Source organism: Mus caroli, unplaced genomic scaffold (assembly GCF_978045245.1).
Source record: "Mus caroli unplaced genomic scaffold, Mus_caroli_1 scaffold_1, whole genome shotgun sequence".
NCBI classification, from domain to species: Eukaryota; Metazoa; Chordata; class Mammalia; order Rodentia; family Muridae; genus Mus; species Mus caroli.
The window spans coordinates 173,855,114-173,873,384 of record NW_028227256.1 but is presented as its reverse complement, the minus strand read 5'-3'; the positions used below and the strand labels follow the sequence as shown (position 1 = coordinate 173,873,384).

Here is an 18,271-nt window from a genome sequence, read left to right as displayed (position 1 = left end):
TGTATCCTCATTTGCATGCTCATTTGCATGCTCATTTGAATCCTCATTTGCATCTTCATTTGCTTCATCAACTCCTCCCAGTCACCAAATCCTTTATAAATAATCATTACCAACCACAGATTTTTATCAAGATAAGCTTAATGGTGCACTTGGGGCCCATTAAGACCTAAGCCTTATTATCTGGCTGGCTCTTCGGAAGGTATTTGTGTTTAAGGTCCATACAAACAAACATGGAAAGTCAGTAACAATAGACCAGTTCCTATTTAAGATAAGAACTGTCTATCTAAACATAGAGGGGAAACAAATACTATAATATTGCAGTCTCAGACCTGGAGATAAAATCATACCTGGGTCCATCATCTCTCAGTCTACCGGAAATAAATCTTATCAAGATTACATGCTTATAAGCAAAGCCTGCGTTTTACATTTCTACTTATTTTTATACAGAACATTTGTTCTGTTCTCTAAAATAGGTTTTAAACGAGACGAAGTAAATTGTAAATGCCCACTGTAGTTTCAAGGATTTCTGTTGACATTATAGAAACCTTTCAAAGTTAAGTATAGTCTGTATTTACAAAGGAAGGAGCCAGAGATCTGTGAGATTACAAAGCACAATTTGTAAATGAGAAGAAAACTTGGTCTTCCGTGCCAAATGCAATGACTGAATATTTTTCACTGTCTCTTTAAAAGCAAAAGGGAAGTAAATTTGCATTGTGTTATCAAAATTCTTGCACATTGCTGGATTGCACAGGGCTTGAAAACAAGAGTGCCTTCTACGTTTGTGTTTCTATTCTAGTCGTGAAACCCAGGGAATTTCACACATCTGTGAATATCTGTCATGGAAGCACTTGCCTTTTACAAACTGAATACATAAAGTTTAAAAAGCTCATTTATACCACACTCCAAATGGCAAACATTTAGGTTTCTCTCTTCCTTTGTCTCTGAATATTTTTCCCAGGGTCAACGTCTCTTTGAGAAGTTGCTCCAGCTGACGTCGCAAAATATCGAAGTCAAGCTGGTGAGCGACGTGACTGCAGATTCAAAGGTATTAGAAGCCTTGAAGTTAAAGGGTAAGGCCAAGGTTGATGCTACTTTACCATGGACATTCTGTGACAATTCCTTGAATTTCATGTGAAAATGATGTCGTTTCTCTCATCAGTACATTCCACGTAATATGTTCCTTAGTTCTCCTTTGACAAACAAACATAAACAACAACAATAAAAAAAAAAAAAAACAGTCTGATTAAAGTTCCTGAAAGAACTAATTAACCAGTGCTACTGGGTTTGTAGAACGGTGTTTTGTGTATTAGTTTATAAGAGATAATCCACTATCCGCTAAATGATATTTAGTTATCAAAGCAGTCCTTCAACACACATCAATAGTGTGATCTGAAGAAAAAGAAGGAAAGAGCCACTTCCAGGGAATCAAGTGCTGGTTCCCGTTTCTCTCTCCCTCAGTCCACTGGAAATCCTCTTTGTGTTATGCAGTCCTCATTGCAGTTGGGTCTGGAGACCTTTGAAGCCCGTGGTTTCTGACTTCAGGACAATCCCACAGAAAATAACCTCGGCCACATTGAGCTTCATCCTGGAATCTTTTCCTGGAATCTTCTCTAGCTGGACTCTCAATTCCAAATATTTTAAAATATTTTGTTTAAGAAAAAAATCATTTATACAGCATTTCCTATGCAAACTGCTAATCTGTGGGAAAGATTGACGCATGAAAACCAGCAAGCATGTACAGGCTGCAGGAAGATAAGCAGGTGCTATCCACAGTGAGTCTTCATGCTTTACCTGGTGGTGGAGGACCTCGGGTGGCTGCTGTTAGAACATAGCGCACATGCTTTTTTGTCGCTGTCCCTATATCCTGACATGATAACAGTTTCTAAACCTAGGACAGATCGACACAAGTAAATGAGCCCAAGTGGCATCAGACGCATTGAAACAGGGAAATAAAAATATCCATCACTTACTTGTGATGGATAGATTCATAATCATCCTTGTATAGTCTGCCTTACATCGCTGTAACAAAATATCCAAAACGAACTTAGTAAGGACATGTTTTACTTTGACAGGTCACTGTTTTGTCATTGAGTCTATTGTTGCTTGTCCCTGTTGCCTGGGCCTTTGGTAAAGAGTTCAGAGTGGGAGGAAGCTCGTGGGAGAGGAGTCTGTGCAGCTTGAGGCAGCAACAAAGCATATCAGAACAACAGAGAGGAACCAAGGTGCTGATCACCCCTTCAAGGGAATGATTTCAGGATGTAGCTACCTCCTCTAGGCCTTTAGGCCACATAAAGGCTCCACCAGCTTTCCATATAGCAGCACAGGCTGAAGACAAAGCCTTTCAGACATGAGGCTTGGAGGAAAATTTATCCCAAAACCTATCCCATGTTATTATGGCCAATGTTAGCATCTTGTTTCATCTTGTTTTGATCTTTTTAGATAGAACTTCACTATATAGCCCTGGCTATCCTAGGACTCATTATGTAGACCAGGATAACCTCAAATTTGCCATGCCTCTGCCTCTGTCTCCAGAATGCTAAGATTCCAGACATGAGCAAGTACACCCACACTTGTTTCACTTGTTTTTCCCCCCCACGTGTACAGAAGTTTAAATATGTACACTATATTGCTGAATATCAATTTTTTTTTCATTTTTTATTACGTATTTTCCTCAATTACATTTCCAATGCTATCCCAAAAGTCCCCCATACCCTCCCCCCAACTTCCCTACCCACCCATTCCCACTTTTTGGCCCTGGCGTTCCCCTGTACTGGGGCATATAAAGTTTGTGTGTCCAATGGGCCTCTCTTTCCAGTGATGGCCGACTAGGCCATCTTTTGATACATATGCAGCTAGAGTCAAGAGCTCCAGGGTACTGGTTAGTTCATAATGTTGTTCCACCTATAGGGTTGCAGATCCCTTTAGCTCCTTGGGTACTTTCTCTAGCTCCTCTATTGGGGGCCCTATGATCCATCCAATAACTGACTGTGAGCATCCACTTCTGTGTTTGCTAGCCCCCGGCAGAGTCTCACAAGAGACAGCTATATCTGGGTCCTCTCAGCAAAATCTTGCTAGTGTATGCAATGGTGTCAGCATTTGGAAGCTGATTATGTGGTGGATCCCTGGATATGGCAGTCTCTAGATGGTCCATCCTTTCATCACAGCTCCAAACTTTGTCTCTGTAACTCCTTCCATGGGTGTTTTATTCCCAATTCTAAGAAGGGGCACAGTGTCCACATTTTGGTCTTCATTCTTGAGTTTCAAGCGTTTAGCAGATTGTATCTTATATCGTGGGTATCCTAAGTTTCTGGGCTAATATCCACTTATCAGTGAGTATATATTGTATGAGTTCCTTTGTGATTGTGTTACCTCACTCAGGATGATGCCCTCCAGGTCCATCCATTTGCCTAGGAATTTCATAAATTCATTCTTTTTAATAGCTGAGTAGTATTCCATTGTGTAAATGTACCACATTTTCTGTATCCATTCCTCTGTTGAGTGACATCTGGGTTCTTTCCAGCTTCTGGCTATTATAAATAAGGCTGCTATGAACATAGTGGAGCATGTGTCCTTCATACCGGTTGGGACATCTTCTGGATATATGCCCAGGAGAGGTATTGCTGGATCCTCCAGGAGTACTATGTCCAATTTTCTAAGGAACCGCCAGACTGATTTCCAGAGTGGTTGTACAAGCTTGCAATCCCGCCAAAAATGGAGGAGTGTTCCTCTTTCTACACATCCTCTAAAGCATCTACTGACACCTGAATTTTTGATCTGAGCCATTCTGACTGGTGTGAGGTGGAATCTCAGGGTTGTTTTGATTTGCATTTCCCTGATGATTAAGGATGTTGAACATTTTTTTCAGGAGCTTCTCTGCCATTCGGTATTCCTCAGGTGAGAATTCTTTGTTCAGATCTGAGCTCCATTTTTTAATGGGGTTATTTGATTTTCTGGAGTCCACCTTCTTGATATCTTTATATATATTGGATATTAGTCCCCTATCTGATTTAGGATAGGTAAAGATCCTTTCCCAATCTGTTGGTGGCCTTTTTGTCTTATTGACGGTGCCTTTTGCCTTGCAGAAGCTTTGCAGTTTCATGAGGTCCCATTTGTCAATTCTCGATCTTACAGAGCAAGCCATTGCTGTTCTATTCAGAAATTTTTCCCCTGTACCCATATCTTCAAGGTTTTTCCCCACTTTTTCCTCTATAAGTTTCAGTGTCTCTAGTTTTATGTGAAGTTCCTTGATCCACTTAGATTTGACCTTAGTACAAGGAGATAGGAATGGATCAATTCGCATTCTTCTACATGATAACAACCAGTTGTGCCAGCACCATTTGTTGAAAATGCTGTCTTTCTTCCACTGGATGGTTTTAGCTACCTTGTCGAAGATCAAGTGACCATAGGTGTGTGGGTTCATTTCTGGGTCTTCAATTCTATTCCACTGGTCTACTTGTCTGTCACTATACCAGTACCATGCAGTTTTTATCACAATTGCTCTGTAGTAAAGCTTTAGGTCAGACATGGTGATTCCACCAGAGGTTCTATTATCCTTGAGAAGTGTTTTTGCTATCCTAGGTTTTTTGTTATTCCAGATGAATTTGTAGATTGCTCTTTATAATTTGTTGAAGACTTGAGTTGGAATTTTGATGGGGATTGCATTGAATCTGTAGATTGCTTTTGGCAAGATAGCCATTTTTACTATATTGATCCTGCCAATCCATGAGCATGGGAGATCTTTCCATCTTCATAGATCTTCTTTAATTTATTTCTTCAGAGACTTGAAGTTTTTGTCATACAGATCTTTCACTTCCTTAGTTAGAGTCACGCCAAGATATTTTATATTATTTGTGACTATTGAGAAGGGTGTTGTTTCCCTAATTTCATCCTCAGCCTGTTTATTCTTTGTGTAGAGAAAGGCCATTGACTTGTTTGAGTTAATTTTATATCCAGCTACTTCACTGAAGCTGTTTATCAGGCTTAGGAGTTCTCTGGTGGAATTTTTAGGTTCACTTATATATACTATCATATCATCTGAAAAAAGTGATATTTTGACTTCCTCTTTTCCAATTTATATCCCCTTGATCTCTTTTTGTTGTCCAATTGCTCTGGCTAGGACTTCAAGTACAATGTTGAATAGGTATGGAGAGAGTGGACAGCCTTGTCTAGTCCCTGATTTTAGTGGAATTGCTTCAAGCTTCTCACCATTTACTTTGATGTTGGCTACTGATTTGCTGTAGATTGCTTTTATCATGGTTAGGTATGGGCCTTGAATTCCTGATCTTTCCTAGACTTTTATCATGAATGGGTGTTGGATCTTGTCAAATGCTTTTTCTGCATCTAACGAGATGATCATGTGGTTTTTGTCTTTGAGTTTGTTTATATAATGGATTACGTTGATGGATTTCCGTATATTAAACCATCCCTGCATCCCTGGAATGAAACCTACTTGGTCAGGATGGATGATCATTTTGATGTGTTCTTGGATTCGGTTAGCGAGAATTTTATTGAGTATTTTTGCATCAATATTCATAAGGGAAATTGGTCTGAAGTTCTTTATCTTTGTTGGATCTTTCTGTGGTTTAGGTATCAGAGTAATTGTGGCTTCATAGAATGAGTTGGGTAGAGTTCCTTCTACTTCTATTTTGTGGAATAGTTTGTGCAGAACTGGAATAAGAACTTCTTTGAAGGTCTGGTAGAACTCTGCACTAAACCCATCTGGTATTGGGCTTTTTTTGGCTGGGAGACTATTAATGACTGCTTCTATTTCTTTAGGGGATATGGGACTGTTTAGATCGTTAACTTGATCCTGATTTAACTTTGGTACCTGGTATCTGTCTAGAAATTGGTCCATTTCATCCAGGTTTTCCAGTTTTGTTGAGTATATCCTTTTGTAGAAGGATCTGATGGTGTTTTGGATTTCTTCAGGATCTGTTGTTATGTCTCCCTTTTCATTTCTGATTTTGTTAATTAGGATGTTGTCCCTGTGCCCTCTAGTGAGTCTATCTAAGGGTTTATCTATCTTGTTGATTTTCTCAAAGAACCAACTCCTCATTTGGTTAATTCTTTGAATAGTTCTTCTTGTTTCCACTTGGTTGATTTCGCCCCTGAGTTTGATTATTTCCTGCCATCTACTCCTCTTGGGTGAATTTTTTTCCTTTTTTTCTAGAGCTCTTAGATGTGTTGTCAAGCTGCTAGCGTGTGCTCTCTCTAGTTTCTTTTTGGAGGCACTCAGAGCTATGAATCAGCCCTCTTAGAAATGCTTTCATAGTGTCCCATAAGTTTGGGTATGTTGTGGCTTCATTTTCATTAAACTCTAAAAAGTCTTTAATTTCTTTCTTTATTCCTTCCTTGACCAAAGTATCATTGAGAAGAGTGTTGTTCAGTTTCCACATGAATGTTGGTTTTCCATTATTTATGTTGTTATTGAAGATCAATCTTAGTCCATGGTGGTCTGATAGGATGCATGGGACAATTTCAATATTTTTGTATCTGTTGAGGCCTGTTTTGTGACCAATTATATGGTCAATTTTGGAGAAGGTACCATGAGGTGCTGAGAAGAAGGTATATCCTTTTGTTTTAGGATTCTGTAGGTATCTGTTAAGTCCATTTGTTTTATAACTTCTGTTAGTTTCACTGTGTCCCTGTTTAGTTTCTGTTTCCACGTTCTGTCCATTGATGAAAGTGGTGTGTTGAAGTCTCCCACTATTATTGTGTGAGGTGCAATGTGTGCTTTGAGCTTTACTAAAGTGTCTTTAATGAATGTGGCTGCCCTTGCATTTGGAGCATAGATATTCAGAATTGAGAGTTCCTCTTGGAGGAGTTTACCTTTGATGAGTATGAAGTGTCCCTCCTTGTCTTTTTTTTTTTTTTTTTTTTTTTGTTTTGGTTTTTCAAGACAGGGTTTCTCTGTATAGCCATGGCTGTCCTGGAACTCACTTTGTAGACCAGGCTGGCCTCGAACTCAGAAATCCGCCTGCCTCTGCCTCCCGAGTGCTGGGATTAAAGGCGTGCGCCACACTGCCCGGCCCTCCTTGTCTTTTTTGATAACTTTGGGTTGGAAGTCGATTTTATTCAATATTAGAATGGCTACTCCAGCTTGTTTCTTCATACCATTTGCTTGGAAAATTGTTTTCCAGCCTTTCACTCTGAGGTATTGTCAGTCTTTTTCCCTGAGATGTGTTTCCTGTAAGCAGCAGAATGTTGGGTCCTGTTTGTGTAGTCAGTCTGTTAGTCTATGTCTTTTTATTGGGGAATTGAGTCCATTGATATTAAGAGATATTAAGGAAAAGTAATTGTTGCTTCCTTTTATTTTTGTTGTTAGAGTTGGCATTCTGTTCTTGTGGCTGTCTTCTTTCTGGTTTGTTGAGGGATTACTTTCTTGCTTTTTCTAGGGCGTGATTTCCGTCCTTGTATTGGTTTTTTTCTGTTATTATCCTTTGAAGGGCTGGATTCATGGAAAGATAATGTGTGAATTTGGTTCTGTCGTGGAATACTTTGGTTTCTCCATCTATGGTAATTGAGAGTTTGGCCAGGTATAGTAGCTTGGGCTGGCATTTGTGTTCTCTTAGTGTCTGTATAACATCTGTCCAGGCCCTTCTGGCTTTCATAGTCTCTGGTGAAAAGACTGGTGTAATTCTGATAGGCTTGCCTTTATATGTTACTTGACCTTTTTCCCTTACTGCTTTTAGTATTCTATCTTTATTTAGTGCATTTGTTGTTCTGATTATTATGTGTCGGGAGGAATTTCTTTTCTGGTCCAGTCTATTTGGAGTTCTGTAGGCTTCTTGTATGTTCATGGGCATCTCTTTTTTAGGTTTGTGAAGTTTTCTTCTATAATTTTGTTGAAGATATTTGCGTTGAAAATCTTCATTCTCATCTACTCCTATTATCCTTAAGTTTGGTCTTCTTGTGTCCTGGATTTTCTGGATGTTTTGAGTTAGGATCCTTTTGCATTTTCCATTTTCCTTGATTGTTGTGCCGATGTTCTCTATGAAATCTTCTGCACCTGAGATTCTGTCTTCCATCTCTTGTATTCTGTTGCTGATGCTCATATCTATGGTTCCAGATTTCTTTCCTAGGGTTTCTATCTCCAGAGTTGCCTCACTTTGGATTTTCTTTATTGTGTCTACTTCCCTTTTTAGGTCTAGTATGGTTTTGTTCATTTCCATCACCTGTTTGGATGTGTTTTCCTGTTTTTCTTTAAGGACTTATACCTGTTTAGTTGTGTTTTCCTGTTTTTCTTTAAGGACTTGTAACTCTTTAGCAGTGTTCTCCTGTATTTCTTTAAGTGAGTTATTAAAGTCCTTCTTGATGTCCTCTACCATCATCATGAGATATGCTTTTAAATCCGGGTCTAGCTTTTCAGTTGTGTTGGGGTGCCCAGGACTAGGTGGGATGGGAGTGCTGCGTTCTGATGATGGTGAGTGTTCTTGATTTCTGTTAGTAGGATTCTTACGTTTGCCTTTCACCATCTGGTAATCTCTGGAGCTAGTTGTTATAGTTGTCTCTGGTTAGAGCTTGTTCTTCAGGTGATTCTGTTAGCCTATATCAGCAGACCTGGGAGACTAGCTCTCTCCTCTGAGTTTCAGTGGTCAGAGCACTCTCTGCAAGCAAGCTCTCCTCTTACAGGAAAGGTGCACAGATATTTGGCCTTAGGACCTCCCTCCTGTCCGAAGACGAAGGCCCAAAACAGGACCTGTCCTGAAGCTGAGTTGCTTTGGCCTGTCCCAGAAGCTGTTAGCTTCTGTATTCTACACTCTCGCCTGTGCAGAATACTCTCGGAGGAGTCCTGGAACCAAGATGTCTGCAGCCGATGCTCAGGCTAAGCGCTCCCACGCCGGGTGGACCCCTTTCCTCTGGCCGGAAAAGTGGCCAGATGTCTGGGGCCTGTGCAGAATACATTCGCCGTCTCAAAAATTTTAATTATCCTTTTTCTCCAACCTGCTAAACTCTTTTAAAACTAGTCAATACCCAGTTCATACAGTGTGGCTCTGAAATGTGTTGTTACTTTTCTCATTTGAAAATGTCAAATTGAGTCCCTGCCATCAGAACATTTCCTATCTAACATACACTTTTTAGGAAGGGATTCACTTTGGTTAACTGGGAGGTGTGTGTATGGGGGTGGTGGTGGTCTGGGACTACATTTTTAGTTTGCAGGATGTCTTTCTCAGAGAATCTGCTTGCATCTCCTTGGATATATAAATGGAGGAAGAGGGGACCTGAGAGTTACCATGGCTTCCTAAATGTAACCCTGGCTGAATCTTTGTAAACTCAATGAAAAGTTAAACCCAGGAGGCATTCGGGGAGCACATCCTAGACATTGCTGAATGAGAATTAGCAAAGCTGTTGACCAAGACCTGCTTTCCTTCCTGCTGTGAACGGAGGTCTAAGCTCCAGGACAGTCACTGTGTCTCAGAGAAAGGAAGCTGTCTGACCTTTCAAGTCTATGCAGGTCCTGTTCATAAGAAACATTTCTATCACAACAAGAAAAGAATTGGTTTGCTTTTACATTGGTGAATCAATAGTACCCGTGTACGTGGAGTTAGGCATCCCTGGCTTTTAGTAGGTGTTCATGTATGTATAGCCTCAGTCCAAGATACACAAAGCTTTAAAAGTCCAAGCACTACTGATCTCTACTATCACCCTTTAGTAGACACAAATTAAATATTAGCCTCCTATGACTTAGAAATAGCTTTTACAAAATCATCTAACATTTATTTGTTTTTCAGTATCTTGCTTGAGAAAGAGCTTTAACCTTTTTAGGAAGAAATTAGTCTTTCAGTATAGTTTTTTAGAGTTATGCCCAAATATACAGAAATCTACACAAAAACAATATAAAGCTGTCCATGAAGAAATGCAGTTGCAGGGATGTTACAGAATTCAGAAGAGAATCAAATATTCTGTGAAGAATAGGAGAATGAAGCTTGCCAATAAGGGATGGAGAAAGAGATAGACAGATAAATCATGGTTAGGTGAGTGGATCGATGGATTGATGGGTGAGTGGGTAGGTGGATGGATGGGTGGATAGATGGTGGGTGGATGGATGGATGAATGAAGGACAGGTGGGTGAATGGATGATGGTTGGGTAGATGATACGTAGACAGTATCATAGCTTATGCTGCTCCAATTAAATGTCAGTGGCTGACAAATTTATAAAGAACAGAAACATATATTCTCACAGTATAGAGTCTGAAATTTCAGCATCAAGGAACTCAATGGTATCTGGCAAGAGCCTCTTCTCTATTTCTAAAGTAGACCCTTCTGTCAGTGTCCCCCTGCTGTGTCAGCATGGGGAAAAAGATAAAGTGGTAGACACCACATAGCAATTCCCAAAGGCCACTCATTTTTTATTGCCACCACAAGAGAATAAATATCTACATGAGAATTTGGGGGAAATTTTAGATCATAGTCAATACAAAAATAGGTAGGTAGGTAGATGATAGATAGATAGATAGATAGATAGATAGATAGATAGATAGATAGATAGATAGACTGTGACTGATAAGTCTTCATATCTTGCTATGAGGTTTTAAAATTAAAGTCCCAGGTTTTTCCTCTTTTATTCTTTTTGCTCATATTGTCTTCTTAAAAAAAAAAAAAAAAAACAATCCGAGAGAGGTTTCACTATGTTGCCCAGGTTGACCCTGCATTCTTGAGCTGGAGCAATCCTCCTGTGTCTGTGTCTGGAGTAGCTGCACATACAGGCATGTACCACTGACCTTTCTCAATTCTATGATCCTTTGTTGTAAGGACAATGCATGTGTGCTTGAGTACACTCTCCATCACCATGACAGTGCTCAAACTCTGTATCCTCTGAATCACATCATCTGTGTCTTTTGTGACTAAGATCTTGTTAGGTGATTCACACAGATGCCAGCTGTGGTTTGAATGGAGCTGACATTTGGGACTTCCTTCATTAGCAGGTGAGCTCAGTAAACAGCCTTTCCTGTGCTGCTGAACAATAGACAGACAAGGAACCCTACTGACCACTGGGGCATCTTCAAGAGCAGACATTCCATTGACATTTATTCATGATCATAATTCATCTGCACTTGTTTTCCGAGACAGTGTAGCCTAGACTGGTTTTGAACTCATAATGTGGCCCAGGCTGGCTTAGAACTCACAGCACTCACTCAACCTCAGCCTCCTAAGTATTAGAATGACAGGCATGAGCTACAGTGGCTGACTTTACAGCAAAAATTTAAATGTGAAACAATTAAAAAAAAAGTCCTTTTACCAGCAACAACATGTTTATTAGTTACCATGCTATGGCTTTCTTTTTGCCATTTATTTAAAAAGAAAAGCATTGAGTTTTTGTTATCTAATTCCGAGAACCATCCTCGCCTTTGCTTATTTGAATCCAAGGAATCTGTATTCATTCTTCCACGATAACTCACTTTCATTTTTCACATCCACTAGCTGGAATTAACAAGACATCAGAGAAAGGCATTCTATATCTGAGGTTGAAGTTCAAACTTTAACATTAATAAAAGTTGCCATGGTTTCCGACTTGAACATTTTACGGTGGTGTTTGAGCCACTTACTCCAGATGAGCAGATTATAACTTAAGACGCCGTGACTACTGAAGTAGTGTGTGACTCGGCTCGTGCTGATTTAACATTATTACTAAGTCCTGCTCTCAGGTAGGCAAGGGTATCTGTCTTAACTTCACATCAGTATTGAGAAGTCTATTTCGGAAGTTTCCTTAGAGGTCACACCATAGTATTCCAGCTTCCCCCATCTGGAAGCTTGCCAATAGGAAGGAACTTGAAGGTCAAAGTGGTCCCTTGCTGCTGAGAAACTTTATTCCAACGTTTTCTACATGGTGCGGAATCCTTGAACTGAAGCATCTGCTATGTCTTCAATCTCTCCTGGCAGTGACCCAGGCAAAGGTCACAATGTCCTGATGCCACCCATGTGTAATTCTCGGCTGGCCTTGGCTCTCATATCACCCTCTTCAAAGGTGATGCTGATTGGGCACATGCTATAGAACATAAAGCTGGCACCTTTGCTTCGTATCTTCCAGTTAGCATTCAAAGAGCTCTGTCTTCCTCTTTTCTTCACAGCACACTAAATATTTAGTGGAGCAGGTACTACTCCACTTGTATGCATGTGCACACACTATACTCTCCTGCTATCAGGCAGTGACCAGCATAACGTTTAGACACAGGTCCTTCTGTGTCATACACAAAGACCATGCTGAAATGCTGGGCTTGCCATTTACTGTGAAGGGAAATATTAGGTAAAAAATTTTTTCTGAACCTCGGTGTCCTTTTCAATAAAATGGTGACAATAGTAACTTCCCTGAAAGTTATGGGAGTTAAACAAATGTTATTTGCCTTGGCCATTGGTGTAATTTGTAATATATTACTCTAGTATTTTGTGTCTTAGTCGATACTGTTTCATTTCTGGCCCTACAACTTTACCCCTAGCCCTGTGATCTTCTTGTGAAAGGGCAGTCCAGTTCTAACTCTGTTACAGGACATCTTTGAGAAGACTATAGGTTCCCCAACATTCATGTTTGTGCAGTGGCTCTAGGAAGGCAGCAGCTAGACTTCTCCATGTTCAGTGAGTTCTGTAGGTATTCAAAGACCCAGGCAGTTGCCAAAACAACCCTCTGAAATTTCTCTTCCAATTTGGGCTTTTATATTCTGTCTCTGGGAACAAACACAAATGACATCATAAAAACTCTAGCTTTGCTGTGGTCTAGTCTCCACATAAAAGGATGCTGCTAAAAAAGATACAATAAAATTAAGAAGCAAATGCCCTCCTTCCTTGCTGAACATTTCTCAGCAGCTTATACTCATCATTAATCTTATGCCCCAACCGAGAGCACCAGTTTCATAGGAGGTATGTGAGTTGGTTTTAGAGTACCAATTTCATAGGAGGTATGTGAGTTGGTTTTAAAGTTCTTTTTTCTTTGTTTTTTTTTTCATTGTTTTAAATTTGAATGTATTTGTTTACTAAATATTGGGATAAAATAACTAGTATGCTAGACATGTTATTTTATAATATGATGATAAGACAATGCTAAGTTACAAACCCAGTCACTTTAAATTTGACATCAATATAATTAATAATGCACAGGTCTAAGATAGGATTGGTAATGAACAATGCTATGAAGTCAGGCACAGTTTGCATGTGGTTCTGGCTACTTGGGAGGCTGAGGCAGAAAGGCTACTTGAGCCCTGAGGCTCAGATCAGATTGCACAGCAGAATGAAACCTCTACTGGAGAAGAAGGAAGGAAGAAAGGACGGAGGGAGGGAGGGAGGGAGGGAGGAAAGGAAGGAAGGAAGGGGGGAGGGAGGGAGAGGGAAGTAGGGAGGAAATAAACAAACAAACAAACAAACAAACAAACAAACAAATAAGAAAGACACTGAAATGGCTGATGAAAGGAAAGATTCTTCCTCAGGGTTCTCTCTTCAGCTGTTCTAAGCTCCTATGCATTGCCCCAAGCCCCAAAACATTCTCCCTCATTGCTATCACCATGCTGCAATACCATTTCTTCCTCTAGACTTTCACTTAAGTGAGGGTGGGAAGGATAGTTGGTGTCCTGCATACCTAGGCAATAAATAAATTGTCTTAGTTATGGTTTCCATTGCTCTGCTGAGACACCATGATCACAGCAACTCTTATAAAGGACATTTAATTGGGGCTGGCTTACAGGTTCTGAGGTTCAGTCCATTGTCGTGTCATGGCAGGAAACATGACAGTGTCCAAGCAGGCATGATGTTGGAGGAGCTAAGTGTTCTATATCTTGTTCTGAAGGCAAACAGGAGAAGACTGGCTTCCCAGAAGTTAGGAGGATAATCTCAAAGCCCACCTTCACATGACACACTTCCTCCAACATAGCCATACCTCCTAATAGTGCCACTCTCTGGCCCAAGCATACTCAAACCACCACATAAATGTTTGCTAAAAGAACTCAAGGCTGCCTGTGGAAGGTCACAGACCCTTTGTGCTCTTCCACATCTTCCTGGTGTTTGTAACACAGGCACTGTGTGCATTTGCCAAGTTTAAAATCAGGAGAGTTGATAGAGCTGGACAATTTTATCCAATGTGATAAAGGCCTGGGGAACTTCGAAGGCATAGTTTTCTCTGTGATAAGAGAAATCTAGTAACCAGTGATGCCCTGCAGTTGCATCTTTAAGATGCTTCTCAGTGGATGACCTAGTTGCCAGATGATGGGACAAGCATTTTGATACGTAAATGCTGTATGCCCCTGCAAATAATGTTGATGCTGACAGTCTTCCTTGTATGCATGTGTTAAGGGGTGGATCCTGGTCCTCAGGGTAGTGTTATTGGGAGGTAGCTCCTTTAAGGGGTGGAGCCTGGCTGGGGGTGGGGGATATTTGAATCACGGGGGGGGGGGGGGCATAGGCCTTTGAAGGGGACCATGGGACTCTGGACTCTTCCCCAGTCTGGCTTATTTCCTGGCCAGGAGAGCATCAGTTTTTGTTCTACCACAAGCTCCCACCATCAGGCAATGAGACACCACATGACCCAGGTGGAGTGATTAGATCATGGACTGGAACCAACCAAAACTGAGAAAAGTAACTCTGTCCTTCTCACAAGTTATCTGTCTTAGTTGCTTGTTATAGTAACAGGAAGCGAGCACCAATGCTGACTCTATGGAAATGCACATGGTACCTTCCTCCTAATAGAAAAGGGTGGCAGAAGGGTTGTTGAAGTTCAAACTACTTTGGCTTGTCAGTATTTTTTTTTAAATAAGTCCCTGAGGAGATCAGAGCAGAGTGCCTTTCCCCATGGTCACATGTCCAGGTGGATGGGCAGGAAGTCTTGCAGTTTGCTGAGGTGTCGGACTTCTTCATCCATGTGGCTAATTAACAGAGACAGGCAGAGGCATGGAGTGACTCCTGAACAGAAGCTTAAGAGCATGAATGCTTGACTGCTTCCCTTCTAGGGTTTTGCTGACTGTCGTTTCTCTTTGGAAGAAGGCTTGAAGCTTTTTTATTCTGCTATGGCAGAATACTCAAAGACTGGGTAATTTTAAAAGAACAGAAGTTTCTCTCAATTTGAGAGGGTGGGGAATTTAAGGGCAAGCTCTAGGCAGAGAATGAAGGCTTTCTTTCTGTGTCATGGCAGAAGGCATGAAAGACCAAAGAGAGGATCGAGACTTACAAGGACCCTGGTCAAGAATCACAAGTGGCCTGCATTTTCTAATCACATTTTAGACACCACCTAGTTGTAATAATGGCCATTAAGCTCTATGCATTTTGAAGGGGCCACAGTTAAACCCCACTGGTAGGGAAATGGAGATGTATAATTTTGTAGAATTATTATGAAAAGCTAAACTTGGGTTCATCTTGAGCAAAGGTCACATGCAAACTATATGGAAAAATGTAAAATAACTAATAACTATGTAATTGTTTCATTGTAACTTCATGAACAGACAGAAGACAAATTATTGTACAGCATGTGCTTTTACCATAGTTATGACAACTTGGCAGAAAGTAGCAAGACCAGAGGTATGTGAGTGGTGGTGGCATTTTGCTAGTAAATGGTCATGACCTCAATAGAAATGAACTTAAGGTGGGATATTTCTTGAGCCAACCTATTGTTTTCCAGACCTGTTTTCCTCAGGTTGCCATAGCAGCTGCTGTGAGAAAGGTTCACAAGAAAATTATACACAATAGGGAGCCAGTCATCCCATAGAGAACATGCTGAAGGATACTAGTCAGTGATGTGGGAAATGCTCAGATGCTGTAGCTAGGAGAAAAGTACCTATCAGCAAGATGGAAACCACCGTGTCATTTCATCCTTTCAGGAATGGCTTTAGAGTGTTCATATGGCCGGGCATGGTGGCACACACCTTTAATCCCAGCACTTGGGAGGCAGAGGCAGGGGGATTTCTGAGTTCAAGGCCAGTCAGTCTGGTCTACAAAGTGAGTTCCAGGACAGCCAGGGCTATACAGAAAAACCCTGTCTCGAAAAACCAAAAAAATAGAGTGTTCATATGGTTGTTTATAAGTGATGAGATCACAGCTGCTTTTGCTGTGTGTGTGTGTGTGTGTGTGTGTGTGTGTGTGTGTGTGTGTGTGTGATGGTGGTGGCGATGGTAATGGTGGTGATGAAGGTTAAGATGATGGCATAGTGATGGTGATAATGATGATGGTGGTGATGATAGTAATGGTGGTGGTAAGGATGGTAATGCTGGTGATGGTGGGAGGACAATGGTGGTAGTTATATTGGTGGTGGTCGTGGTGGTGGTGGTAATGATAGTGGATGTTGGTAGTAATGATGGTGACATTGGAAATGAATGCTGTGGTGGCATTTCTATGGAAGCGTAAGGTATAAGACTCAAAGCTCAGATTCTAGAGAGGAGAATGTGTCTCTGGCTTTGCTCTTGTGGAACTCTGAAGTACTTAACATCTTAAAACCTGTCTCCTAATTTCTACATTGACTAACAGTAGTAGGTGCTGTATAATGCTATCAATGAGATAGTTCACAGGATGTATTTAATATGGTACCTGTTAGGAACTTTAAAAAAAAATTCAAAACCAATTTTTTTCTGGCTTTTTGAGACAGGGTTTCTTTGTGTAGCCTTGCCTATCCTGGAATTTACTCTGTAGACCAGGCTGGCCTTGAACTCATTGATCCACCTGCCTCTGCCTCCTAAATGCTCAGATTAAAGGGGTATGCTGCCACTACTTGGCATATATATATATATATATATATATATATATATATATTTTTTTTTTTTTTTTAATGAGGATTTTTTGCTCGGTGTGGTGATGCATGTCATTAATTCTTTTACTTGGGATGTAAAGGCAGGAGGATCTCTTGTGAGGCTGAGGCCAGCATGGTCTATGGTAAGTTTCATGGTAAGTTTCAGAACAGCCAGGACCATATAGAAAGACCCTGTCTCAAAACCAACAGCAACAACAATAATAATAATAAATCTTAAAATTATAAAAATGAGCACTTTTATAAAGGGGAAATTACTAGGAAAAGAGGGAAGAAGAAAGAAGAAAAGACCACAGGGGAGAAGAATCAGGGTGGACACTGGTCTATGAATGGTGCCTGAAAGTTCGCAAATGGTCCCTGTAGAGAGGGCTACAGTGCTGAGTGCTACAACACCAGAACAGACTCTTGATCAGCACATAAATCCTTGGGACTTGTGGCCAGAAGGGCAGCTCAGCACCCCTCCCCTGCTCTCCTGGGAACTTTCCTCTTAGACTCAAAAGAGTTTCTTGGCTAAAATTTCTAGCACATAAATATTACATATGAATCACTTAAACCTCCAGTGACAACTAAATCTTTCCTGCTTCACAGAAGACAGGACCTAACTCACACCCAAGCCTTGGGTTCGTGTCTGTACTTTTTTGAGGCCAAATTTTCCACAGGGAGCCTGCACCTTGGGGCTGCACACAGTGTGAAGAAAAGAGGGCCCTGATCGGAGACTGTTAGGTTCACTAAAGATGCTGATGAACAAATCTGTTCCCACACAAAGCTGAGGAGAAGGCACATACGGCCTTGGGAGCTCAGCCTGAGCCTCTTAGTCTCCTTACATGTTCTCAGTGCAGGCCATTCTTAACTTTAAGTTAACTTTTAAAAGGCTTTTCCTTCCTTCCCCTCCCCTCCCCCAAATCTACACTCAGTGCTGTAGTAGTCTGAGGAGGAAAAAACAGGAATATCTCATGTGTTTTTGGTAATTCAACAGCATAACATTCACTTGGAAGAATTCTTGAGATTCCTGTAATAATTGATTTTCATGTGTGTGTGAGAAAGAGAGAGGGAGAGGGAGGGGGAAGAGGAGGGAGAGGGAGAGGGAGGGGGAGAGGAGGGGAAGAGGAGGGGGAGAGGGGGGGAAGGAGAGGGGGGAGGGAGAGGGGGGAGGGAGAGGGGGGGAGGGAGAGGGAGAGGACCACCTGTATGTGAGTACCCATAGAGGCCAGAAGACTACATCCGATCTCTGTGTCTATAGTTACAAGGTGTTTGTAAGCTGTCCAACTTGCTTTGAAATCAAATCAAAGAGCTGGAAAGCTGGAAAGCTGACTAAGGTGCTTAATTGCTTTGCTGTACAAGCATGGGGGTTTGAATTCAGATCCTCAGTCTCATGCAAAAGCAGGCCACAGCAGCACATTCCTTCTGTCCCAGTGCTTGGGGTGGGCAGGGCAGGTGGGTACCTGAAGCTCACTGGCCAGCCTAGTGGATCTGTGAGCTTCAAATTCAGTGAGAAACCCTCCCAAAAAGCACAGTGGGTTGTGACTAAGGATACCTGACATCAAACTCTGGTCTCCATGC

The 18,271-nt window shown here is 41.1% G+C and overlaps 1 protein-coding gene across 4 annotated transcripts in view; it reads left to right on the top strand.

Annotated features, from left to right (window-relative positions):
• Positions 1-18,271, top strand: part of Pld5 (phospholipase D family member 5) — a 353,497-nt gene that overhangs the window by 214,866 nt on the left and 120,360 nt on the right. For 3 of the 4 annotated variants that reach the window (XM_021158929.3, XM_021158940.3, XM_029483515.2), the window contains one exon: positions 959-1,070. In XM_021158929.3, coding sequence (XP_021014588.1) covers positions 959-1,070 — 112 coding nt within the window. Of the gene's footprint in view, positions 1-958; positions 1,071-18,271 lie in introns of those variants that run through there. The other variant, XM_029483532.2, reaches the window with a different exon arrangement.